The 27,431-nt window shown below is 40.4% G+C and overlaps 1 protein-coding gene across 12 annotated transcripts in view; it reads right to left on the bottom strand.

Annotated features, from left to right (window-relative positions):
- EHBP1 (EH domain binding protein 1) overlaps positions 1-27,431 on the bottom strand; it is a 211,345-nt gene that overhangs the window by 158,668 nt on the left and 25,246 nt on the right. For all 12 annotated transcript variants that reach the window (XM_032103502.1, XM_032103504.1, XM_032103506.1 and 9 more), the window contains exons 3-5: positions 23,646-23,703; positions 15,002-15,097; positions 6,068-6,121 (exon numbers count right to left, since the gene is read on the bottom strand). In XM_032103502.1, coding sequence (XP_031959393.1) covers positions 6,068-6,121; positions 15,002-15,097; positions 23,646-23,703 — 208 coding nt within the window. The remainder of the gene's footprint in view (positions 1-6,067; positions 6,122-15,001; positions 15,098-23,645; positions 23,704-27,431) is intronic.

Below are 27,431 nucleotides of genomic sequence, written 5' to 3'. Positions count from 1 at the left end.
AGGCCTAATCTCGGAGATTTCTCAACTAGAACAAAGTGCTAAATATTTAATGTAAGCAAAAACTAAAAGTAAAACAAGTTTTCTGAATCTCTATTTCATTTAAAGCAGAACAAGAGTGAGACAGCTGACAAAGCAGCATTTAATTCCTAGCTATATCTAGACCAGAATATTCAGCCTAATTTATACAGGCAGCCAGTCACAGTTCACATAATCACACATAGCAGAATATGACAGGGGAATTAAAGGACCAGGAAAGCATGTCTGAACTATGAGCTATTCTAAATACATTAAATGCAGACATTTAATTCAGAAAAAAGCTAACCCGATCAATTATTATTTTAAGCAAAAATTACTTCAAGCAAAAAATACAAAACGAATGGATAGAGAGGCTTTTACTACTTTCTCTTAAATAAAGGAAATAGCCAATTTAGACCTAAGCTCCCACATGCTACAAAGATGCACTAGACGAGATAGCCAAGATTTTGTAATAAATTCTGGTATAGCAATGGATCAGCAAGGAAGGAATTACCCTATTCCTATGTCAGTCTTTTCCCCCAGGTTCTTCCAGCAAACGGCATCAGCAGTACTCAGAATTTCAGTTCCCTGCCCTATGCTGGCATTTGCTTCCCAACATCTATTTCCAGAAACAGGTGGAAAGATTAGACTCGGGCTTTCATTCAGATGTAAAGCAAAACTTGCACTTGCAGAGTTAAGTGTTGCAGCAGTACTGTAGTAAAAAATATTCAACCACTCAGCAAAAAAGTATGATTTTACCAAAATTCTGGGCTAATTACTGTTCCTATTCAAATGAGTTATTTCTCAAAAAAGCTTCATCTGGAAAACAGCATATTCAGAGCTGTATCTGATGAGAACCTAACTTTTTGGTAATACCTCATTTTATTGTATCACATTTAAAATTGGTCTCCTTTAAGACTAGAAACAAATGCATTTCTATATCCCACCACCTGCCCTCTCTTTCCCCTTACTTTCACCTTATTTATCATCTTTATTTGTGGTGTCATGCGAGGCGTTTTAAGAGAGAGAAATAATCTCCCCAAACCTGTGAGTGATAAAACATGCTCCAGGGCATTCAAAATGAGAAATCATCATAAGCAACCATGATCCAGAATTTCAGAGGCAACGGGGGGAAGAGTGGACTGGGGGATGACAACCACAAAAGAACACACACATACCAATAAAATGAAGCTGGATTATGTCAAATGTTCTGTAACATTTTCTAATGGTTCTTTCATTCCGAGGCTTTGCTGATATTTGAGTGGAGGCCAATTCAGAACTCCTTCTAGGTTAGGGTTCCCGAAGTTACACAAGAGCGAGACAGAAGGCAAAGTCAAATCTCATTTTTTCAGCTTAAACTTGTTATTCTTTGTAGCTCTTCCCTGCAGGCCAGCATGAACAGCAAATTCTAGACTCTTTTTTTCTCTCATTGCAGAAGTTTCAGTGGGCATATTCAAAAAGGCACCATTAGAAAACAGTGTCTAAAAAGGCATCAAAGCATTTTGGAATACTCTCTAGAAAAGACAGATGCAGAAGTCAGTTCAGTCTCCTAGATCTCAATACAAGAACAGCCTGGAAATTCTGCCTGGCATGCTTCCCCAGGCAGGTGACAGAGTGCAAGCAGAGCTGGGCGCTGCCAGTCACTGAAAGCCACAGGCAGCAGAAGCAGAGCAGGACACTGAGCACTCACTCACATAAATGAATCCGTGGAAAGAGAATGCTAATGATCTGCTAATGAAATCATGGAAAGTGAAATCCCACACATAACCACTGTCACATCATTGGGGTTGATTAGTCAGAGGCCAGAAGGAGGGAGCCTCCAGCCACACGGAAAGCAGAATCTGTTGTCCAGAGCTGTAATTGCTAAGAAAATGAAGAGCAGCCTTAAAGTCTATCAACAAAGATCTAGGCCAGAACGATTCCCAACAAGGACAATGGAGCTTTGGAAGAGGCTGACTGGCAGTGCTGCAGAGAGCCCACCTTATTTTTTTTTTTTAAAAACTGTTTAGGCAAGCGTTTGTCTGGAATTATGCTGCCTTGAGGCAACAGTGCAGGTCAGGTGAGGCTGCCTCCAGCCCCAGCTTACAGGAATCTATGAGCAAAGCTTCAACAACAGGTGGGGCATTTTCCTGCATTCATCTGCCAAATCAGTAGGTCTGGGATGTCCTCTTCTGTTGTTAGCAAAGACCGAGTTTTAATAGGCCTGCCACATAAAAAAGAGGGCTACAGTTCATGTCAGGAATAACAGCAATTATTGTCAGAGGAATTTCCTGCTGGAAAGGGCTTGCTCACCACAGCCCTGAGCCCTGGGAATGACCTACAGACAAAAAAGAAACAAAGGCCCAGGTGGGAAGATGGAGAAGCCTACTATGAATTTTGGAATATATTACTGTGCTATTAGAGACACAAACATGGGCTCAAAAAATATTTTTGACAAAAAAAAAAAGTATTTTTGACAAAAAGCTGGAAAACTTGTTTCATAGTCTGTGCATTTTCAAGTTGGAAAACATTCCGTGGATCTTTCCGTTCCATTAAGAATGTAGGAAGTAACTGTCTACAAAACTGCCAGCAAACAAGTAAACATTATGGTTTGTCCTCAGTAGATGTTCTTATGTACTTTGAGCATGCTAGGAAGCAAAAGGACATTTTTCCATTGCTTCAGATACCTTTATTTGAGACAAAGTTCTTGTACACAGAGCCAGTGAAAGCTTTCACATCTTTGGACCAATTTAAACCTCTCTTCCCTCCTATCCCTTTCTCATTCCATTAGCTAAACAATTTGCAGAGACGAAGAAACACAGCCCAAACTTTGGGTCAGCTGAATGCTTCTCAGAGGTGTAAGTTGACTAAAACTGCCCTCCCCCCTGGCACCTCTGAGAGGACACTCAATGAGCTCAGTGAAAGGAACCACATGTGGAAACAGCATATATTCAAGTTACCCATAGAAACAATGAGAGAGAAAAATCACTTACTAAAGCAAGGGGCTTATAAAATGGAAGGCAACTAGCCCTTGTTCTCTAAATGGAATAGGAAAAATACACTAATACCAGTCCGTAAGATTTTGAAAGTCTATTACCACTCCACACATGGGCTAGTCTTACTCTCAGTTATGATTTCTTTCTCTCCTACTTGCAACAGCCAACCTGAACATCCAATGTTACTAGTCAGAAGAACATAAAAATCCCCAAGAGAATTCCAAGAACTGCCTCATGAAGTAAAAGCAGATAATCAATTACACAGAGTGTGGTCAAAGAGAGATGAAATTAGAGACAAGAAAGTTATCAGTAAATATACAAAGAACACAGCTGTGAAGGAGGTAAAGACGTGGAAAAGGCTGATGGAAAATGAATACCAAGATTTAAATGGAAAGAAACTGCTCTATGATCAAACTATTTATGGATTATACATACAGTGGATGACAAAGTTCACCTACTAAAACACAAATACAGAGTGACTAGGGCAATAAAAATACAGCTAGAAAAAAAATCGAAAATAACCAAGGTAATGGACCATGAAGTAATGTACATATACCCCAAACAAGAAAATAACCACAACAAACAAGTATTTTGTTTGATTTTCATTTACAGCATGGCTTTCTTGCACAAATTACCTCATCACTACTTAAGAATCCCTCTGAAAGGGCAGCATAAACTTGTTTGGAATTTGGTAGTATCTGCCAGCAGAGGCATCAAACTGCAGTTGAATCTCTCTTTTACCTGGTCTTTGCTCATTAATACTGAAGCATTACAAAACTATTTTCAAGATTGACTTTTAATACTAGTTAAAAAAAGAAACAAACTCAAAATTTTTAGCAGAATTCAGATAGCTTCACAATTCAAGCACATCCCTAAGCTCTTCAGACTTCAGTATTTTGTGTTATGAGTGCTGCTGACCAAAGAGGAAGTGAAACCCTGCAGCCTCTCAGGGCAGAGAACTTCCTCAGACAGAAAGGAAAAGGTCTCAAATGACTGTAAATGCCCCTATGCTTCCCAAAGGTAACCTGGTCTTGTCAGGTTGATGATGAATACATTGTTGTAAAACCAGGCAAATCATACATTAGGCCCGAAGAGGGTAAATGCCTACAATTTAAGGAGTGAGGAGATCAACCTCCGGCCTCCCCAGCTCCCCTATTTCTAACAGGCAGGTGTTCCATGCTCTGGAATGTCAGCCAGCCATAGGATCATTTGTCCCTTGCTCGAACCGATGAACATGTTTTCATCCACCACTAAGTGGAGCTGTTACTCTGGGAAAAGAGTTTCTCCACCTCTTCCAGCATTAAAAAAAAAAAAAAAAAAAAAAAGGGAGAAAGAGGTGATTGAAAGCAGCAAGTTTCACAGTTGCTTTAGCCCACAATAATTTTTGCAGCGTAACTATTTATTAAATTTATTATTCTGAGGATACTATTTCTATATCCTCCAAAGAATGAACATCTACCTACCAGTGACTATTTGGCAGTTCTTGTGAGATGAACTAACAGCACAACTGAGGTTGTAAAGAAGCTCCCACATAACAAGAAGATTGCCCTGCACAGCTCAGCGAAGGTGTGAGGCAGAGAGCAAGAACAGCAGATGCACTGCTGCCCCCTCTACATGGAATACACCAACACATAAAAAAAGCAGGACACAAAGTCAGTCCACATGCCCCATATAAAATCCTGAAAAAAATCATCTGCAACGTCATAGGAAATCCAGCTATACCCAGAGGGGCTGGCTGAGAAACACACTGACATTGTTTTATCCCAAGCTACTTGTAAAGTGACAATTGGGGATGGAGACTTTCCTGATTAAAATAAACTACATGAGAAAGAAAAGGAAACTCCAGGAAACAGTAACTAAACTGTGTTTTGTGTTAACAAGTGTTGTAAGTGAAAATAGAAACTTGACATTTAAAACAAAAGTAGAAATAAAGCACATTGCTTTCAGCCCTTTTAAATGTTAGCTTACTGGTAATAAGAATAAACCTTAGCTTTAGACATTCAAATCATTTTCCAATATTGACAAGAAAAAGCATTTTTAGGTACAAAAAGATACCATGCAAAATCCATTGCATCCCCACACTTCAGTGCTATGTGGTACTACTTGGTAGAAGAGCATTTTCTTTTTTAAAAGCAATATAAAAATTAAATCATATTACTGAGAAACAGTCCATAATGAAACCATATTAATGAGCAATAAACACTCTGTTTTGATACTTCAATCCTTTAAAATGTATTTCAAAACAAAGTTTCCTCTTCAAGAAAACCCCAGGTAAAGCAGCTTCTCCTTTTTTCGGCCCAGGCAGCCCCAGAGCGGAAGCTGCTCCCCAGCACAGAGAAGGGAAAGGAAAAAAGTACTTCATGAAGCACTTGCTCTATGCAATCTCAAGCATTTGCAGTTTGGCAGAGCCTGTTGTTTGTACAGCCCTCAGGAACTCAGCTCTCCATGAAGTTCTGGGAGCTCCTGACTTGGAGGAGTCAGAGATTCACAGGAGCAGCTTTTGGGTTTTCACTCGGTGCACAGGACACGCAGAGGGCGAGACTGGATCCCAGGGAGCACCTCGTGACTCGCACTCCTCACTACGTGACCTCCTGCCCCATCCTGCCCCAAATTACCTATCAAAGGCAAGCAATGAAGCTCTGCTCATCCCTAAAGAGTGTCATTCAACCCCAGAAGGGTACAGTGCCATCTGGGAGGTACAGATGTCATAACCCAGCTCTGACTTGTTCCCTGCCCTGCTCATACACAAATAATGTGTCACAGCCCATAAAACAGTGAGTCATAACCCAACTCTAACTTGTTTACTCCATTGCTCACAGCAAACTAATGCAAGGCAGACTGATGCTTACAGGGAAGGAATCCAAGCAGTGTAGTATAGCACTCCCCTCTCCCTGTATTTTAATGGTAACATAACAATAGGTATTTTAATAAGCCCTCATTACTACAGACCTAGGATCTACTGTGATTCAGCTGCTCAAATTTTATTCAAGACTTTTTCAGCATCTGGACAACTTTTAATCTTTTTAAATGATTACGTCTTATACATATAAAAAATCCATAAAAACATTCCATCTTACATTCTCTATGACAAACATCCATTCCTTGTCTTCAAACTCTTCAGCGTGGGGATCCTAGAAAAACAAACCAGAGAATTTGAGTCTAAAAATAATCCAGGATGCAAGAGATTGCAACACAGCCAAGATTTCCATATACTCCGAATTATTTTTACCCATAGAAGATGACAGATGGAAATATTTTAGCTAGGATATAGGCTTCATTGGATGTCCATTATATGATGAACAAGTTGAGGTAAAATTGCCAGTGAGGATTTAATAGAGACTCCTACAGACACAAACATGAGGTTGACGCTGATAAAGGCCTGTAATTGTTTCCTTTCATCCAGTGTGAAAAAAAAAAGAAAAAAGATAAAAAGATAAATCTCTCTTTAATTCTTGAGTTCCACCTCCCAAATAAACACAACAAATCTAAATCTTGCAGATAACAGTGCAGGGAGTCCCTTGCTTTCAGCTGGAGTGAGAAGATGCACACCCCAACCTCCTTATGCCCAGACTCTATGAGCACAAGCAGAGATCCAGTCACAGTTTCAGCACAGCACCTCCTTCCACTGCAGATTTCTTAAATATTTATCCTGAGTTCACAACATTCCTATTGTATCACATGTGAGGATCAGAAAACATTTTAACTAACAGGAAGAAAAATAACAATGAAGTTCATATATTTGGCGCTTTCTTTTTAATTTAATGAGCTTTCAGTCTGCTGGAGTGGCCTGTATTGTTGTTGTCTGAAAGTAAAATAACAGTGGAGAAGACAGTAAGTCATTCCTCTCATGCCTCTATCAAGGATCCTACTTTAAACAAAATACTTCTTAAAAAAAAATATAATTAATCATCCAGTCCTGCTTCTGAACAACTGCAACAGAACTTCTACTCCTCTAGCAAATTAGATTATCCACTAAGATAACATGTCTTAAGTCTTTCTTTTGACTTCTGCTGTACCTCAATTCTATCCTACTACTTCTAGTTACAGGAAAACACTCAATTACTCCTTTGCCCCCCATGCTTGCATGCTATACGTACTTGCAGATAAATGTCACTTCCATATCATCAGCATTTCCCAACATCATATATGAGACCCCTCAGCATCAGCAGTTTTCTTGCTATTATTTGGCAACTGGTCCTGACACTACAGCAAGCATGGAATCATCTTGCTGCTCTAAATTAACAACACTCATCATGATATCTTGCTCCTACCTTATATCCATTAGTACCATCTTTCCTTTCTATCCAGAATGCTACAAGCCTCACATTTAATCCTCTTGACTCACCTTACCTTAGCCTTTGCTTTAACCCTTGTTTCACTTCAGTTTTGCTTTGAAGTCAGACAGTGGGGAGAGGTACTGTACCACTTTTTAACTAGCTCTCTTTGAATACACAAAATAAAATAATTTGTAAGTAACAGGCTTATAGTGCCAACAAACAGAGAAAACAATTTTTTTTTCATTATTTTTCCAGTACACAAAAAACTTGGGAAGTGTGCTCTTAAATAAACCTCCTCTTTGGATGAACTACAATAACACTTCAAGGAGGATATCATCCCATCTCCTCCTGCACATCCTTCCTCTAAATCCCAGCCAAGTGGGTTCCCTGTGCAGCTCCCCTGTAAAACACTTCCAGTGAAAGAATACAAGATGTTGCTAAAAATTTATGTCAAAACGGATGGTTCATTTTTATAGATGAATAAATCTTTTAAGAGGTTTTTTTAAAAAACAAAATAATTTAAATACTACAAATGAGTGTCAAAACATGCTGTACCAGTAAACATAAGGACAGAAGGGCAAGTAGATACATAAAGAATTACATTAAGGTATCTCCATGTTCCAATTAATGTCTTGTAAATACCAGATTATGTAATTATATCTCCATCACATTAATCAGGTTTGTGGAATTCTGCATTATGTAAGTAAAGTACACAATACCTGAGGGTTTGGTGTATACTAGATAAATTCTAAAGATGTAACTTTCTGTAATCCAGCTGTTAAATACTTAAAATTTTTAGGAGTTAACCTGAGGCAATTACCTTTCTGTTTAATTGCTTCCTTTGATACAGCATGAAATGACATAATGAGATTTAATGGGATCATTAACCACTTTATGTTTTAATAAGCTACTCCATAAGAAATGACTCAACTCTTAAATATTTCATCCTGCTCAATTTTCTTCCCTTTACTCCCCCAAAAGCTATTAGTACAAGTTTGCAGGCTGACCTAAAACTGCTTCTAAAGTCAGGGTCCAATATTTTATTATCCCATGTAACAAACAAAACATTCCTTGTTTTATTTGTGCAAGGCAATAATCTATAAAGACAAACCAGGCTCTCTGTCAGTGGCAATAAAACTAACTCACACCTCTGAGGGCTACAGAACCAGGTGCTCTGCTGAGTATTTCTGATCATCTGAAAGAGCAAAATAACACCATATAATGCAAAGACTTTGTAATGTTCAACATTTTAGCACACACTTGAAAGCAAGTTGTGAATACTTTAGGAAGATAAATGCAGTGTATGGCCCCAAAACAGCCCTTAAAAGCTTCAAGGACTTCTCTAATGAACAACCTTACCAAAGGTTCAGAGAGTAAGAAATATGCTGAGATATGGATACTTTGCATATGTGTAGGATATTTCAGATTTAAAGGTGAATCCAGATTTTTTTTTTTTTAAAAAAAAAGCCATGTTTCTTGTTAGCTTTAAAATGTTTCTAGAAACAGAAAACCCTGAAAAATTTTATATAGATAAGCCTCAGCATCTTCTCGCAACAGACACGTCAGTGGCTTCACTCTTCCATTAAAATGCTTTTATCAGAAGCCCAAGGAGCAGCATAGAGAGTCCTATTTCTAACTAACTTAGAACTCTGTTACGTGGTCATGTAAACAGATACTTGTATGATTACAGCCATAACACAGGTTCTATTGCAAACAACATGTCACACTTTGGGCTAACATTTCCACATGGGGTCTCCGTAACAGGTGATGTTTCTATAAATCTGGCTAATCTTTCATCCTATTTTGGATTTGAAGAGAGTAAATACCAATTTAAAAAAGCCGCAACACCACATACTTCCCTCACTGGCTAATCCATATTCTCCATTCATTTCCCACATAAAACTCATGGGAGTTACCTAGCAAACTATTATTCGAGGACTATACAACTGATTATGCTTTCAGAAAAAAAAATGCCATTCCAAGGAAGAATAACTCCAGGAGTAATGGTCATAGCAGCCTTTGGAATGCTCACTGTACGAAAGCACTCTCTGGTAACAGGGCACACAAAACCTCGCCTCACCTGCAAGCCAGATACAAGATGGAAACACCTAAAGTCAAGAGTTTATAAACAGACCTCATTCCCATTCTCCTTCCTAGAAGCAAATGATAATGAAAATTACCTAAAAAGATCAAGGAACAAATTGCCTCACATTTCACTGTAATGTGAAGGGTGTTGGCAAGAGATACTTTTTTGATACTTCGTATTTGCTTCACCAATACACCACAGATGCAGAACTACACTCTATCCAATACTCATGGTTTCACCATGAATTGAAAACCGTAAGCACTAGGACAAGTGGACTGAACAGCTCGTTGCTCCTCCTCATTTTACTACGTAAAAAAGGAATCGCCAGTTTTAATACCAAGACATGGGTCCCATTTTCCTGTCTCAGCCTGATGTTCCTTTCAGTATCCTCAACTAAATTTTAGAGCCTTTCTTCTCTACCCTTTTTTCCTCTCTTTTTTTTCTCTGGTAAGATGACCTTAGTGTTCAAAAGTAACACTCAGGCGAGAAGCAAATAGTAGGGAACTGTGCAAGAGACGGGACATCAGCTTTTCTCTGCAATCCCACCCTTCACCTTCTTTCTGTGACACCATTCTGCCCATCCACATGCCAACTACCCAAAAAGTCAACTCTTCTGAACTTGGGAAGAGCAAAGGACATGTCAGTCACATTTTTCTGTTCTCTGCTGATCACTCCATCATGAACCCATTCTTGTCAAGGACTAGATCCTTTCTGCAGAGTATAAGGTGGTTTCAGAACACTGAAGAAAGGTAAACCTTCTCCAATAATTCAGGTTATACTCAGACTTATTTTTGTATCCCTTGTAACAGGAATGAAGGACATATCAGGAAACAAGGGACTGCTGCATTTCCTAATCAGCAGCCAGAGTGGGTAGGGAAGATCTTGAGACTGTTAGTCCCTTCCTCCCTTCCTTCCCCATGCCTCCTCCCTAAGCGTTCCTGGCTTTTGAAGCTTGTCTTTCAATTAGATCACTTCATACCAGCCTTAATCTTCAGTCTTTCTTCTTGGGGAATAACTACTTAAGGACTGTCATATTGAATCACATCAAACGCTGACAGGGTGTGTGATCTCCCTCTACCAGTGACCTGCAGCAGATGCTCTGGGTACTCCAGCATCTGTCCTCAGCTTTTGTACTTGACTGCTTGAAACTGCACAAGACTCAAAATTTGACCCAATTCTTGTTGCTTTCAATGCTGATTACAGAGGTCTGATTAGTCTAGAAAATCACATACAACTGTGATCAGCTTTAATTGGAGCTGCCTGAAAGCAGGGAGCTCTGAGCAGACCGGCAGAAATATCCCTGTGCATCACCACACCAAGCTCACACTTTCCTATAAAGTGTCTGGGCTAGAAAGGTGAGAAGCACTGAATGTCCTTTTTTTTAAATTTTTTTTTTTCCCCACAATTAGTCCCCCACTAATCCTTTAGGTTTTTAACCATTTAATTTTTTGAAATGTGCTCACTTCCCTGAGTTTACGATTTTTATATCTGACACACAACACCTTGCCTATGGAACTGGTTTTCCCCCCTATGGAGTATTCTCCAAGAGTATCTGGTCAAGCCCCTGGTCCCTCCTAAACTGAAACAAGCATGTTCTGAACCTGAACTTGGTCTTTACTTACGAGAAATGGCTTTATGAAGAAGTTTTGGGCTGATTTGGGTTCTTTTTTTTCCTCCCCTGAGATAATGCATTGGCTTTGTTGCAGTGCTCCTGCTACAGCATGGCCACTTACTACTCTGTAAAATCAAAGCACGATTGACTTGGGCTTTCAAGAAGAATGATAGGGATTTTTTCTGAGTAATATGTGGGGACAGGAATACTTTCAACCATACAAGTAAGCCTTGATCATCTATTTCATTCTTATTTTACTCAAAAACACCTTTTGTGCGCTTAGAAAGCTATGCTTTTAAAAATGTCTTTTTCAAACCTTGGAATTAAGAGTTGGTAATGGTCCCTGTTATTGCAGTGGTACATTGGTGTGATAAACCACGTACATTACTGACAAAACAAGTGTTTTGTGTAATCCAATGAAGCAAAGTCCACGTTTACTCCAGAAGAACAAACATTTTTGCTTGAGAAGTCACTTTGCTTTTAAGCTAGAAAATAATGATGTTGCAATTTAAATCCTCATTGTACAATTGATGTTCATTTAGCTTTACTAAAAGCATTGGGCTTGCTTGGCAGTGAAAATTTCTGGTTTACAATCTCCCTCAGCTGATAAAGATCTGTGTTTGTATATAAACTGACAGAAAAGTATATAAGTTTTCATATGTGGTAGTTAAACTTTCCTAAGGCAGGGACTCTAAAAAATTAACTTCGAGAGCACAATCACGGTAACAAAAAAAAAAAGTGGGAATTCAGCCCTGGTTTTTCTGGTATTTGTGAATCTTTCAATGAAAGCACTACAAATTATGGATTTTAAATGCACAATAGGCTTATTGTTTCACAGTGTTTCCTTCTCCCCAGTTTGGTTGAAAAACCCAAGGCATAACTAAACATCAGTGTGGAGCTCAGCAAAGGAAGAAGTTAAACTTTCAGAACAGATGGAACTTTTTATGTAATTAGCACCTCATGGGCAGGAGCTACAGCTAGTCAAGGGAAGCTGAATCAATATATCCATATGATGCTTTTCCCCACATGACTCCAGGGCATTGTAAAATTTTACCAGTAGCCCAGAATTAATTCAAACAAACAAACAAAAAAGCTCACATTTATTTGAAATTAAGGTTTTCCTAATGAAGGTTGTAATCTCTTCAGTACTTTGCTTGCGTAAGAATTACAAATATGTCGTTGTAAAGAAGCTAACACCCAAAGTAGGGCTGTGCAGATAATGCAGAATATCTCATCTGTTGACTGATCACAGGGACTTTGTTTAGCCAGCTCTCAAGCGTCCACCGCTGACTAGTGGAGAGGAGACTCTCAACATTCTCATCAGCACTTGAAACCTTGACTTATCTCCTAATCCTACCGGCAACACATTTCAACAGCCACTTACGAATGCACTGCCACTACCGTGTGAATCATTTCCCACAACACATAGCTGTCTGTCTGGAGCCCACTCCTTCCCTTCCCTGCACTGCCCTTCCCAACAGCACCACTGCACTCATTTGTTATCTGTGATTGCTACACAGCTCTGTCAGAGCAGCCAGCTCCCAGCTGTGGGCTCTGCCAGGGTGGACACAGAGGCAGCAGCTCCCTGAGCTTCTCAGGTGGTGGGGAAAGTGAACAACTCCTGTTTGTTAAATGAGGCCAGGCTGAGTGCACGTACTGCAAAGTGCCAAACCTTCAATAATCACCCTCCTTCGCAGGGGATTGGCTCCAAAAAAGATTTTTACAGAACTGCAAGATGAGCAGCTTCTTTTTCTGAGCTTTACTGTTTTCAGTCTTTTTGTCCCCTTTCTTCTAGAGGAAGGAACAATGTGAATACCCCACTTCCAAGTCAGCTCCCAGAACGGCGGCTGCAGTGTGCCATCGCACACTTCCCTTCCCACTGCTCCAGCGCTGCCCAGAGAATGCACCAGCTGAGTGACAAACAGCCAGTTCTTTTTGACTGCCTTCACCCAGAACCTACCAGCTATAGAAATGTGAGCTCTGTGGGTGCTGGGACATGTCCTGTGCTGCAGCTGAAGCACCACAGAGCCAACAAAGCCATCAGGGGACTGGGCACAGCCTGGACTGGGCTAACACCATCTTCTGCCTGCAGCCCCCTGCCCCTCACAGCTCACTCAGGCAGGCTGCTGGTCTCACACAGGTATGGTGCTCCTGGGGCACCACACTGCTCGCTCGAAAAGCTGCTCTGTGCCACACTTGCATCCCCTTACAGAGAACAAAGGGTGTTTGGCCATGTACAGGCACTCTTGTTAGAAGAGCCAGAGGATCAATTAGAGCAGATTTTATAGTAAGAGCTGCCTGACAGTGTGATGATTCTCAATATCTTGATTATAAATCCAGTGCTCATTCCCCCAGAGACCAGTGGGTACCATTTACAGAAGGCACAGCTGCCGGGGTTATTCACGCCCCTACCTCTCCTCCCAGACCAATTCTTGTGACAGGCAGGCTCATTTTGGGGGGAGAGGAAGAAGTCCAGTGAACAGCCTGCAGAATTAGTGCTGGGTAAAATTAAGCTTTTGTAATACCTGACACTGGCTCCAGAGGCCCTTCTGTCCCTCACTAGATGGTCTACCCTCAGTCTTAGTTACACAACTAACAAGGCTGCTGTGCTGTTCTACATAACAGAACCCCGAAGCAGTGCAAGTGTAAATAAAAAAATGGGATGGCAAGAGAAGGCTGGAAGCCACCTTCACTACAAAGCTACAGTACCACAGAGCTGCAGCCAAAAGAAACTTTGTTTCTCATTCTTCATGCAACATTGTAATCACAATCAAGATTTGTGTACATTTCTGCTTCACTTTAAATGTTGAAAATATCAAGCAACATTTACAGTGTTGCATAACCACATTCAGATTGTACAGACGTAGCATTGCCACATAATGCTGACATGTTTCTTAGTCCAAGTAGAGGTCCTTGAAGCAAACAATTTTTGGTAGTGAACTTTTGAAGCTCAGTTGAAGACTATGTGTGAAGAAGAGAGACAAATTTATGATAGCATCACTGCAACCTGAAAAGTTTGTGTTCATCGGTAATCCCAAAGGCAGGAAGAAAAAAATAAAGGGGAAAAATAAAAGACAACCCCCTTATTTTAGGTTTAATGAACCAAGTAATAAATTCCCATTCTAAGGCTAATCAGAAGCCACATCCAAGCAGTTACTGAGGAGAGTCCCCAAGACAAAGAAATACAAATATTACTACTTAGAAAGAAGTATGTTACTGCTGCCTTAAGCTGCAAAGAGAGCAGTTAGAAAAAAGAACAGCCAGAATGTAGATGAAGGCACCAGAGTAAAGAACGAGGAAAAACTATGGAATGAAAATCCCAGAAATCTTCAGCCTCCTACACTGTTACACATGCAAAGCTGCACTGTTTATCTTTATGCAGAAAGGGCCTTGCCCAACGATATTTGGGAAATAAGTTCTAGCATAACTATCACTTCCTCCTCCTGCTTCACAGCCACACAAATAAACTTCTCTTTAAGTAGAACAAATGCAGTTTAAAAAAAAACTCTGTAAAATCTTATCATTCTCTATAGTATTCAAATCCTCCACATCCACCCCTACAGCTGCAATCACATCAGAGCTGTGATGTTTGTGTAGCATTCTAAATAATGGGAAGTGAGGAGCTGGATTCTGTTGCAGCCAATAGTGTGCACTGCAACTGAACAAGGAAGTCTAGAAATGACTGTTACGACAACTTCTGCCTTCCAGTATTTAAAGAAAACCCACCAGGCTGTAACCCATGCCAAGTCCTTACACATGTACTAGGTGCACAGCTACACATGTGCTGAACTCTGTGCCAATGCCCCAACACAATCAGCTCAATGGGTATTTCAGTGTGTTAACCACACAAGTCAGCTTTGGCAGGGAACAGACCATCCCTCTCCCCCAGATTTGAACTGAGGACATAAGGTTGTGCAGTTAACAATTTAAAACCAGCAAGATTAGACCTTGTGACTATAATCTGGCATTTCCAGATAGAATTTTTCATGTATTGTTTAGGAAATAGTAAAGATTATGCTTTAAAAAAAAAACATACCTTGAAGAGAGTCACAGTAATTTCAACATTTTCAGGTACAGGCCACACCACCACCCCACGGTATGGGTTCTTGATGCCAGGCTGCCAGCTGTGTGCCTAAAGGAAGAAAAAAACCCAGTTGCTTAAAGCCATTATAAAAGTGCTGACTTGACTCCCAGAGGACCCAGGGCATGCAGGTAAAAGTAGCATATCACTGACTCCAAAAAGGTCACGTTCTTCAACCCATGCCTCTACTGAACATTTCGAAGGACATAATTAAGAATGACAGTAAGGAAACTCAGACCACTAGGAGACTTTTCCATTGAACTAAAGCTGATCCTCACAAGGCCCTAAGCTCTGCTTTCTTATTACATAGCACAGGTCAGGATACTTAGAGCCTTGCAAAAATTAAGGCTGTAAGGTCAGGATTTCTGTAGCAAGCTGAGCTTTATTTTGTGTACAACACACAGCGCAGGTTTAATCACATTTACACCTAAATAGAGCAAGAAGTTTTACTTCAGGAAAGAAGAGTGGAAACAACAATTTAATATGCTACTAAAACATTTAAGTTTATAAGAATTAATATACTGTGGTACCTACACCTAGACAAGGTAACAAAAAGCCCAACAGTTAAATAGGCTGAGAACTTGTCTACCTTTGAGCAGCAGTTTGGACTGGTGTATGGCCTGTATTTACATTTTAACAGCTAGCCCTTAAAAAACACTGTGTGAGCATTTCTGCTCTGGTTTGGAGTAAGTATGCCTTTTTCCAAGCTCAGCCTGATCTATTTTGTGATGTTGTAAGACAAATGAAGGAAGGATGCTGCTGCAGAAGTGACAGCTACAGAGCCAGGGTGTTATTAGAAACCTGTGGAAGTTTTATCAGGAAAGACTGTACAATCTATTTACTGTTATCAGAAGCCAATTAACTTGGCTTTTTTCTTTTCTTAATTCTAGAGCATCACTCATTGCAATTTTATCCTCCTTCCAACACTCAGAACTTCAGATTCAGGCTATTAGAACATATTTTTGCTTTAGTAAGGTTAGCAGGACTTGTGACTCAGGTTCTCAAGGCACCCTAGGGCAACCTGGGCAACTTTAAGGATGACTTTGCTGTACCAAAATTGGAAAAACAAAGCTGGAGAAGCAGTCCCATCTCTATAGAGGCAGCAGCTCTCTGCTGCCATGTACAGTAGGGAGTGCCAAACATTGCCAGCTCTCCTGTGGTTTTATCACAAATTTTTTAATCTTTGGTGCTCTGCTTGAAACTGCAGCTCCCAAAGATGCCTAATTAGATCAGATTTTTCAGTGAGCGTCTATGCTTTGTGCTTGCAGAGTAGCAACTTGGAATTTTAAAGTAAGAGCAACTTGAAAGAACCCAATTTCTACTATTTTTACTCCACGAATTTCAGTCTAATCACATAATTCTAAAGAAGGCCTGGATGTATTTTCTGAATAACTGAGCAAACGACACCAAACAATACAAAGAAAACCTGTATGTTTTACAAGAAAAAGGTATTTTGTGAGCAGCAAAACACTCCACAGTAGATGTCATTACTACCACAGCCACTGGAGCTGCAGTTTGTGTGTCTCTGTCCCACAGAACCCGCAGCCCCCTGCATCACTCCCAGCTTGCCCACGGAGATCTTCAGCAGACACAAGGCAGTGATCCAGAGCCAGGCACAAGCTCATCTGCCATGTCCTCTGGTAGCATCTCATAACATAAATCACTTCTCCTCCATAGGGGCAGCCCATCCTCTTTCCAGGTACCAGTTTGCACAAAACTAATTGGAGCTCACAGTGTCTGAAACCTGCACCTTCCTGCTGGCTTTGGTCAATACAGACAATTATGCCAAACTTTTGCTGTCCAAGGTCCAGGCACTGCTCAGTTGAGGATCACTTGTTCCATCTATTAAACAAACCTAGAAAATGAGCATTCACTGGTGCAGCCAACGCTTCACTTCAAGCCCTTTATCAGCATTTCCTCCCACCAGGAAAGTCAGTGAGACACAATAAACACACAGGGATATATATGTTTTTCTGTCACTGAAAGCAGCAACCAGGAGACAAGCTCTAACTAATGAGCTTTTAAAGCAAAGCTGTTCTGTGATCATGAATGTTATTAAGTCCTCCTCTCACTTTGAAAAATAAACACTGTATCACACAAACAGCACGACAGAAAAAGATAACATCAAAAGGACTGTCTGGGTTGTTGGGAAGGAGAAAGGGAAAGGGGAAAGCAAAGCAGGAGAAACACAGGGAACCAGCAAATGACAGTAATTTAAAATTAAGATGCAGAGTGTTATGCTAATGCAACATTGCTCATGCCAGGCACCTCTATGCTGCAGTTTCTCCAAGTTGCATCTGGCCTATATCAAAAAACCTTTTCAACTCCCAAATTATAAGCCTTGACTTGGAGCTGGATCAGGCCACCTCTGCAGGTGACAAAGACTTGCTGTCAGCCAAGGGGAGGTGCTGCACCTGCACAGTACATTTCCACCCTAATCCCCCCCAACTCCATTTTCCATCGGGTGGTTGTGCCTTTAGACCCACTTTTTCCTCATTTGCCACTGATCTTCACCAGCCATCTCCCATTGTCTTGGAGCAGCTAAGCAGAAGTGACTGCCAGCAGCAGGTGCCTCATCCACAGCCCTGCCCTTGCCCGACTTGTCTCCAAATCTCAGGGATGGGAGCCATGGTCTAGAAAGAGAAGCAGAAGGGCTCTGTTGCGTTTCAAAGCAAAAGGCAACTCTTCCCTTTTTCTGCCAGTAGAAAACGAGCGAAGACAACACAGCATGAAAGCTCTTTTAAATCAGGAGCTACAGGACGGGCTGCTGAAGTGCCCTATAAATAGAGTTGGGCTGTGAATGACATTGTCCAACCTACGGCATTGCTCTGGCACAAAACTGATGACTGGGAGACAAGGAAATCTCTTAAAGAATGGCCATGGAGATGAGCCTACAGATCTGCATGAGCACTTCAGGCTATCCAGTTTTGAGATTCCTTTTTCTCTTTAAAACAACAGCTCCAATCCAGGCAGCCAGCTTTGCAATCCACCACCTCTGATGTGAACACCACAGCTCTTTTGCTGTGCTTGAACTGGAAAGAGAGACTTGATGCTACATTATTTCAGGAACCTACCCTTTCAGACACCTCATCTCCTTTCTGCTTTCTTCACTACCACCTTGCCTCATCCTGCCTCTGTTGTGCAGGATAATTTCATGTTACTTTTCTGTAAGATCCTAGAGCTGACCATAATATTTTGAGCCTGCTGCAAATTATGGAACAGTTTATATTTATGAATAAAAAATACGTTCTTATTGCCAAGCTGTCAATATTGGGTTTTAAAAGCAAAACTCATCAGAAACAGACCTATGATTATTCCTCACCTGCAGCCACAAAAGTGGCTTTACTGTGAGCCAGAAAACTGCTGATTTTCTTTTCCTTATAAAATTTTTGCCAGCTGCCAGTGATCAGGCCAGCTCTGCTACTTGTCTGTGTGACAGGCTGTTAAGGACACAAGAAGCAAGCAGGAGCTCAACTGGCTCCAGTAGTGCTTAGGGCAGCTCAGCTTGTAAGAATAATTCCTCTTCTCAGTGTTATCCAGGCAAAACATTTAGACAGAAAAGGAAAAAAACCAACCAAACTCATAAGGAAGAGCTGACATTAAGCAGCCAGATCCTTCATCTGGTGCCTCCATGCCAGCAGTGAGGCACAAGGATTTGCTCCGTGAGATGTGTCCCACCGAAGCCATTCACCATCCAGGACAGCCAGAGTTGTATATGGCTGTTAATGGACCTACTGGAAAAAGAATGGACTGGGAAAAGCTGCCAATTCCCTCACACCAGAGGAAACCAGCAGTTTGTGAATGGCTTCTCCTTTTTCTTCTGTACCACAGTTCAGTGTCACAAAGGGAGACAAATTAAGGACCATACTCCAGACTACAGCTTGCATGCCCCCCATGATCATCTTGAAATCACTGTGCTTGGCCCACCCGTTAAAGAGGCTGGGCACCAGAACAACACTCCAGTCACACTCCTGCCCTGGGATGCAGTCCAAAAAACCCAACACGTGCCAAAGAAGGAAGTTCAAAGGCCTGGAAACTCCAGGCAGCCTTTGATCACATTGCTGTCAGTGCCCCTTTAGAGCAGACAAGGAAACCAGCAGATTCCCACAGGTCTTCCCATGAATGTTTTCAATTCATGGGAGTGCACATGTGTTACAACTGCCATTACGAGTATGTGTATTACTGCTAAAAAGCTACAGAAAGACTGCTAAGCTTGGGAAATGAGCAAAACTTCATCTCCACCACAGGTCCTGTAGCACTGGGCTGCCCCTTCAAGCTTAATTTCACACACACACATTCATGACATACTCCTTAAATACATGATTCAAGCTATTTCGTTCACCAAATCTTGCCTTATTCACTGTCCACAACAGGTGATGGTCAGATAAAGAGCCTCTTCCCCTTCTCGAATCAGTTTCCAACACCACCTATAGGGTTTCTTATTAGAAAAAAACCAACCAAACAAACAAAAAATCAAAACCCAGACAAACAAAAAAACCTGAATGCAGAGTTATTTTTCTCATCATTTTGTGGGGCAGCCATCACTGCACCTCAGAATGTCACCACAAGTCAACTTTATGGGACTCCTGGAAAAAAGAAGGGTTTTAATGACCCCCCAATTTACAATCAGGGATTACAATCACAGTATGATTTTGTAACTTTACTAGAAAGCTGAGAAGCCCCAGGAGTGGCATTATTGAACTGTGTTGGTCCCAGACAGTCACCAACACATCAGGGTTACAGCATGCCTTTGGAACTCCAGCCCGGCAGGGACAGGCAGGGCTGGGAGTGGGCAATAAAGTAGCCAGAAAAGGCAACAGATTGCCAAGGACGGCAAAACAGGTGACCCAACTGCTGCTTTATTGATGGCAGAACCTTGAAAAAATGCTGGCCAGGCTGCTGTTGTGTACAAGGGCTTCTTCTTGCTCCCTGCCCCTTTGCCTCTCTTGGGTCTTACTAGTCACTGCTCAAGTTCTTTCCCTGTTCTCAGCATTGTTCCTTCTCCTTTGTGCTTGAACAGTTTTTGATAAACCTGCAAGAGAAGTGCTGAAATCACAGGCAAGGCACCTTCTTTCAGCTTTGATACAAAAAGAATCTTTGAAGAATAATTCTGCCAGGCTCTCAGAAGCAAGTGCAAATTTGATTCTTCAGAAGTGTATAATTCAACTATAAGCCTCTATTTGTTCACAGGAATAGTAGAAAGTACCTCCTTGACATCATGGAAACATCTAATTTCAAACTGAAATTTCTTAGTTCAAAGCCTGGAAATTTGAGAGCATCCCAGTGAAACGAAGGCAAATGTATTTTCAACACGTTTTTCCCTTGCTCTACACTAGAACAAAGACATTCCTTCCACCACTCAAAAAAAAAAAAAAAAAAAGAAAAAGACAGGTCCAAAAGCCCAGGGCCTGAAAACCTGGGCAGACAACTTGCCAGTGTGCCAGGGTACTGAAGAAGGAGAGTTAAACAAGTCCACTGCTACAAGCTGCACCTTCTATAAACTACGGATGCTGAACAGCATCTAAATAAAGCTTGAAGAGTCTACCTGATTTTGCAAACAGACAACATTTGCACCAGCGGACAGGTGACTCCCACCTTCCCCAAGCTGAAAGTTCACTTTGGTTCTAGGACTGCACAGTAATTCTGCCAAGTACAGCAAAACTGCAAATCATCATTTTATGTAAACTCCTGGCACACACAATGGAGATGCCCAACCACACAGAGCCATCTTGTCCTGACACACCTCATGAAATACACTGAAATTAGACTTGCCCGTGGAGAGCAGGTCTCAAAATAGAACTGTAAGTAACTTAAATCTGCATTAAGGTCAGTAACTGCTGGATATATTTATGGTCCTGTATCCATCCACCCATCAGACTGCTATTTACATGCTCTTTCAAACGAGTATTTGCTTTTTATTTGCAACACTTTGAGACTTACTGTAATTTAAGACATCTACAGCTCCTATTCTGTGTTTCCCACAGTAACAAGTAAAATATTCAGACTCTTGCACATGATGTCTCTCATTATTTCTTTTAATAAAGGGACTGCTGTAGTTTACTTGGAAAGAGAGTATGTGGGCCAGGAGGCATATCAAAATCATGGAAACCCACAAAAACAAGGGCATCAAAGGACATCAAGAACTCAGCTTTCAGCTCAATGGCATCTTAAGATTATATCAGTTAGAGCAGGCATCCCAGTGTACATCCACACCTCCATCTTCCAGCTGCATGACATTTTTGCTTAATACATCTCTTGTACTTTCCCAGTACAAAAGAGACACAGAACTACTGGACAGTATCCAAAGGGCCATGTTTGTGAGTTTGTGAACTATCTGCTGGTGATATCCCTCATTAACCCTAATGATCTGAGAAGTTCAGAAAACATAACCTCCAAAAAAGTCTTCACAACATCTTTACAGTAAGTTAAAACCTCATCCCTCCCTTCCTCCCTCTCAAGAAGCTGAAGAACATAGACAATTATTAATGCTTTGTACTCACTGAACCCAGTGTCCATCAAAAATAAAATAAGAGGAAATATTCATTTGACTTGCTTCCAATAAAGCAATTAGATGAAACAAGTATGTTGAATAAAGTATTTTACTGGCAGGATGACTAAGAGATCAAGCACATCTATTGATCTACAGTTTTTGACCCAAACAGCTCAAGTCATATCAACTACCTAAGCTTTAAAATTAACTCTATGCTCTGCCCAGATTTTAGGGCCACTCAGCCTCTTTCAAAGTACCTTTGTGGGATCTTACTAAACATGATTAAGTCAGCCAAAGACTTTTCTGAGTCTCAGGTTTAAATCTGCCGGTTTATCCAAGAGTTGCTTCTATTGACTGGTGACCAAAAGTGAGGACATATCCCAGAACTCTATGGCCCAGCTGAAAAAAACTTCAAGCCCAAAAGGCTGAGCCAATGCCAGAAAACCCTGTTGTCTCAGAGATATGCTGGATTCATTGGATCCTATAAAATGACAGGCAGAAACCCATCATTTCACAAAGCCCTGCTGGACTTTTGTTAGGGCTTCTGTTTCTGAACATATTCTGAACCCCAACAAAGCAGTCATTTATGGACAAATACCTTTTTTTTCACCAAGCTTTTCAAGGTTACAACACTTGTGTAAGCACTGCACTTACTGTTTGATACAATGTTTCTCTCTCTGTGCAACAGAAATTAAATGAAATTAATATAGAGAAGTTATAGGGTGAGCCATATCAGACACCAGTTACTGACATCAGCAGTTACTGCCTGGATACACCCCGTGCTATAAATTCAAAGGGACTTGAGCCAGTTGATCCTTCAGTGAAACAGGAATAGTCTGACTGGCTTTGCTGAAGAGTATGGAACATGGAACAGGAACAGGTACCAGACTGAGTTCACACCCTTGTTTACTCATCAGGTAGCACCTTTGGGTTTTCATAACCTGAAGCAGAATTCTGGATGCACAACACTTAGTTGTGCAGTCAGGAACCAGTCTTTATCTGAAACAGCTTAGAATAGCTTATACCTCAAGTTAAAAGACAAAATACAACAAACACGCATGACAATCAGAAAAGGAAGTCAGAAAAAGAGGAGTACCAGAAAAACATAAACCCAAAGTATCTCCTGAGCAGGGCAGTAAACTGTGTATCACATTTTCTAAATATTTAAGTTCTTCAACATAATTATTTCAAGATGTCTTCTCTATCATGGATACCCTCTCTCCACTATCACAGAGTTCTTTGAAACATCATTTTGTGTTACACCAATGCACTCACAAAAAAGAAAAAGAAGCTTAGACCATCTCTTTTTTAAACTGAAGTGTCAAAGAATTATTGTAACTTCCAAAATTTCTTCTCTGACAAGATCATTTGTCATAAACCCAAACGGGCTAAGAGGCCACAGCATGGGGAAAGGGAATGAGCAAGACTAAATCATCTCCAAGAGGAGATGCTCCTGGGAAGGGAGGAAAAGAGCATGCACTCCTGCTCCCATGCAAGACAAACTTTATCAATGTCCAGAAACTGGATAGACTTCACTCAGAGCTTCCCATTCCTCAAGCTACCAAGCTATTAGTCAGGAAACACAAATTCACAGGTTTGCCCACAGTGTTTGTAGAAGTAAAATGTAAAAATTCACTTCAAAGATACACTGCTGGGCTGAAAGACCCTGCTTTTATTCTTTTTTATTTGTAGCATTTCAAGTTGTGAAATAGCCTCTTATTCAGGCTTCATCAGCCTATTGATGGGATGTCAGATTCTTCATTACTTTTTTTCTAATTAACTACTTTTAAAATAACTTCTAATAAAGAAATGAATTCTCCTTTCTAATTAGGTCTAGCAAGTAATAACTGAATTGAACTCACAGTGATACAGTTCTGCTAAACAAATAACCAAAGCTGAAATCAGAGTTAAGAGCTCCCATAAATTAGCACTGACATCAACAGCAGTTTATTCTGAACTTTATGGATAAACTGAGTTAAAAAGAAAAGTCAACAACTAAAATATTTCTCATTTATTTATTTGGCTGCTCCCCACATTCAAAAAAACAGTCCCTCAAACCACTGACACTGCTTGTCACTGAAGGTGGGACTTATTAATGAATCAACTAACCTTAGAGGATTTTCTTCTGCTTCTTCTTGTCCAAACCACCACTAGTTTATCTGGCTGCCTGTTGAAGATAAGGAAGAAACAGCTTAATATATAACAAGATCAATATGTAAACAGTTTATAGTAAAACTCATGCAACACATAATTACATCCTTAGTGGATAACATGCTCCCTTAAAAATAGCTCATCTAAAAACCTCTCTCAGCATCAGTCATTGAACAGGAAAAATAACGTGTATTTATAGAGAAAGGTCCTCCAGTCCATACAGTAATGTCATCATTGTCCTCCTGCTCTCTGTGCCTGTGGACATTTCCCCACAGCCAGCAGCACATCTGAGCAGAAACTCTTCCGTGGGGCAGAGAACAGGATCCAGACTCTAAAAAGACACCTTGGAAACACTCCAGTACCCAAAATAAACATCAATGCAAATTCTAGCTTCAATTTCTATGCAGACATATTGAAAAGTTACTGCTAAGTAGCAAAGAAAGCAGGTAATTTCACTTTTTCTTACACAAAGGATTATTTTCTACTTGAATAACTCAAAGAACAGGAGAATCAAGTTCTGTGTTACTCCTCAAAAACTCCTTGGATGACTAGACAGGTAAGTCAGCACTTCCTCACCTTATACTCCAAAGGACAAACATACTGAAAATCAGTGTGGTTTCCCAAGCAATTGTTTATTTAGTACAAATTATTTTCTCTTTAAATTTCTTAGGAGTTATCTCTTGGTTAATCGTTTACCCTTATTATACCTACCTTATTAGTTTTGCAGTTGTGTCTGAGTGATTTTTGATACTGACTTAACTTCCAGACTTCCCTCCCGCCCCCCATGATACACTTTCCGCTGTATGATGACTACACTTCTGGTCCCACTTCCAGACCTATGAGCCTCTTGTGCAGACTCCTGACTCCATTCCAGCTTTGTTTTCTGGCTGATGACCTGAATTCCATCATGAAGCCCAGCTGCAAATCCACCCACAAATGATTTTCAATGGAGTTCACATCTCCACTTAAAAGTACTAAACCTCCATGCATCTCTGCTGGGAAAAAAATTGCTACTCAGATTTTTGACACACCAGTGCAAGAATCCGTGCATTCCTAAAGCCAACAGCAAAACAAATCATAGTGGGAAAAATGGGTCTAACTAAGACAAAGTCAAGATACAATACATTCAAATCATGATTAAAAGATGCACCCAAGATCCCCCACACAAATATCCTGAGTAAAGGCAGTGTTCCCACTGCTATCCTGCCTGGCATTTTATGACAGTGAGGTGAGACTACCTACTTAATAACTGACTTTTCAAATGAAACCCCAACTGGTTTAATAACCATTTTAGGCACTGAAGTGCTGGCCATATTTCCTTTCATACATACTTTTCCATTGAGCTGTTGATCATTTCTGCCCATTACAATAAAAACAATACCTCACCCATGATTCACATTTAAACCCCACCAGAACTAAAGCTCTCCCAAAAAAAAACTGGGCTACAGGCAGATCCTGCAAATGAAATGAGGACACAAGCTTTTTTTTTTTTTTTCCCCTGATAAATTGAAAGTGAAATAATCTGCTGTGTTTTGAACTGTAAATTCACTCTTGTGGCTTGTTTGGGTGACTTAAAATTGCAGGCTGACTCTGCTCGCAGCTTCTGCAAAATCTTGCTTGGTAATGAGGTCATCCTCTTGTACTTCAGAACTCTTCGCTACTTGGTGTTGGGTTCTCATCCTTGGCTTACACCCACACCAGCCCATTCACTTTGATGGGAACTGTATTTGTGCCACCAGGAAAAAACAACACACCCCCAAAGCAGAGCAATCCAAACCCAAGCCAGCAACATTTCCCAGTTCTGAAGAACTCCCTCTGCCAGGAACATAAAGGAATGCACCAACATGAAGAAGCAAATTAAAGTTTTAATTCAGACTGAGAGGACCAAGCTATGCTGATGGGAGAGCAGGACCAGCATTTGCTCCCCTCACTTCTCTCACCAGTATATTTATTTTAGTAAGTAGTGAGCAGAATTTCCTCCTTCAGCTTCAAGTATGAGAGAAATCCACATCCAGAGGCACTTTACCAAAACAAAAAACAAGGAAGATGATCACAATATGGAGACAGAAAATTTAGCAAAATAGAATGGGAAGACAAGGCAAGAAAATACCCCAAAGGATGGGTGTCCCCACTCTATATACCACATGCTTCACTGAAACCACAGAAGAAAGCGCAGCAGCTTTTCGAAGGGATTTTCTTCAAGAAAGTCACAAATACAAAAATTCTAAAATATCTTCATAGAATTGCTTGACTAACAAAACCAAGAGCAACCTTTCCTTCCACAATCTGTTCATTGCTCTCCTATGCCAATATACTTTTAGAAGAAAAAGCCCAGCTCATATTTTAATCAGCAAATTTGCATTCAAGGTTATTAATGATGTCTCAGTGCTAGGAAATGGCCAATATCACATAATGCATGTTGCTCACTGAAAGCATTAGGTAGTGTTTCCTACTTCAGACTTCTCCCCTCCTTTAATATCATAAACCTCAGCTGCTCATTAGTCAATAATCAAAGCAAATAAAATCACCTCTGAAGAATTAGGCTGGAGACCAGTTTTAGTATCCTTTATACTTTTACTTACTAAACTTGGATATCATTCCAAATACAAAATCCACAATGATGCAAGCTGAACAAATGCTAATAGTTAGCAATTAAAAAAAAAAATTAAAATTCAATTTCCTGTGCTGCATAAACGACATTTCTCATTTCTTTTAGTCAGTCACTTATTCAGCAAAGCCAGTATGCCTAAAGCAAGGAATAACATACTGCTAACTTCAAGACAATGGATTTGGAGCAGGGGAAAAGAACTGGGTTTTAGCTGGACACTACATTTCCCCACTACGTAATTGCATCAATCTATCAGTTCAACACCACTGACCTTTCAGCAGGAGTATTTAATACTGTACTGGAACCTACCACGATTGCCTTGGCAGTGCTGTGCATTTCCCACCAGGGCAGCACTGCCAAAGCAGCAGCACTTCCCTGGGAGGGGGAGCCAATGGAAGCCATCAGCACCAGGACATCAGGCACTGCCACTGGGAAGAGCATGGATCCAGTGGCAAGGATTGAAGGATCTAGCTTGGATCCAAAAGACCACATTTTATAAAACTTACCATTAACCTGTATCTGGTATTCACTCATTATTGTGTGGTTCACTAGAAACTATTCCTGAAGAAAGGCGATTCATAGTAGTAAACTTATTTTATTATTTACAAGTGAAACTTAGCAAAGAAGCAGGGAAGATCATGATTTCAAAGTTTGTGGCTCAGAAAAAGAGATTCATCTCTGCCCTGCATACTAAGCAGCTAAAATGGGATTCAAAATACAGATTTACAAAACACCTATAGTTCAAAACCATGCCTGCTTTTCCTATCAAATGGAAGCCATGATTCTGGTACCTTCCATTTTCCCGTTGGGGAAAAAAAAAAAAAAAGGTAAATACTGGAATCAAACTTTGCCATATCCACAACTATTAAATGAAGTAACAAAAACATTCCACATACTGGAAAAACCTGTCATCTGATCATCACCTCATATGCTACAAATTTTATCGATTGAAAGGAAGTTGTGCAAGATTCAAAGTCTTCTGCGGGTTGGTTTGACCGTTTTAGGAAGTTTTTGGCACAATATTTTGATTACAGAACTCTCCAAACTCTCTTCTTGTAAAAGAAAGACATAAAATGTATCAATCTCCTGTTAACTCTTGTTTTGTAAGCCTTTTAGCAGAAGCTGATAACATTACC

The sequence above is a fragment of the Corvus moneduloides genome, chromosome 3 (assembly GCF_009650955.1).
Source record: "Corvus moneduloides isolate bCorMon1 chromosome 3, bCorMon1.pri, whole genome shotgun sequence".
Classification (NCBI taxonomy): Eukaryota; Metazoa; Chordata; class Aves; order Passeriformes; family Corvidae; genus Corvus; species Corvus moneduloides.
Note: the sequence above shows the minus strand (reverse complement) of the source record. Positions and strands in the feature narration are given on the sequence as shown.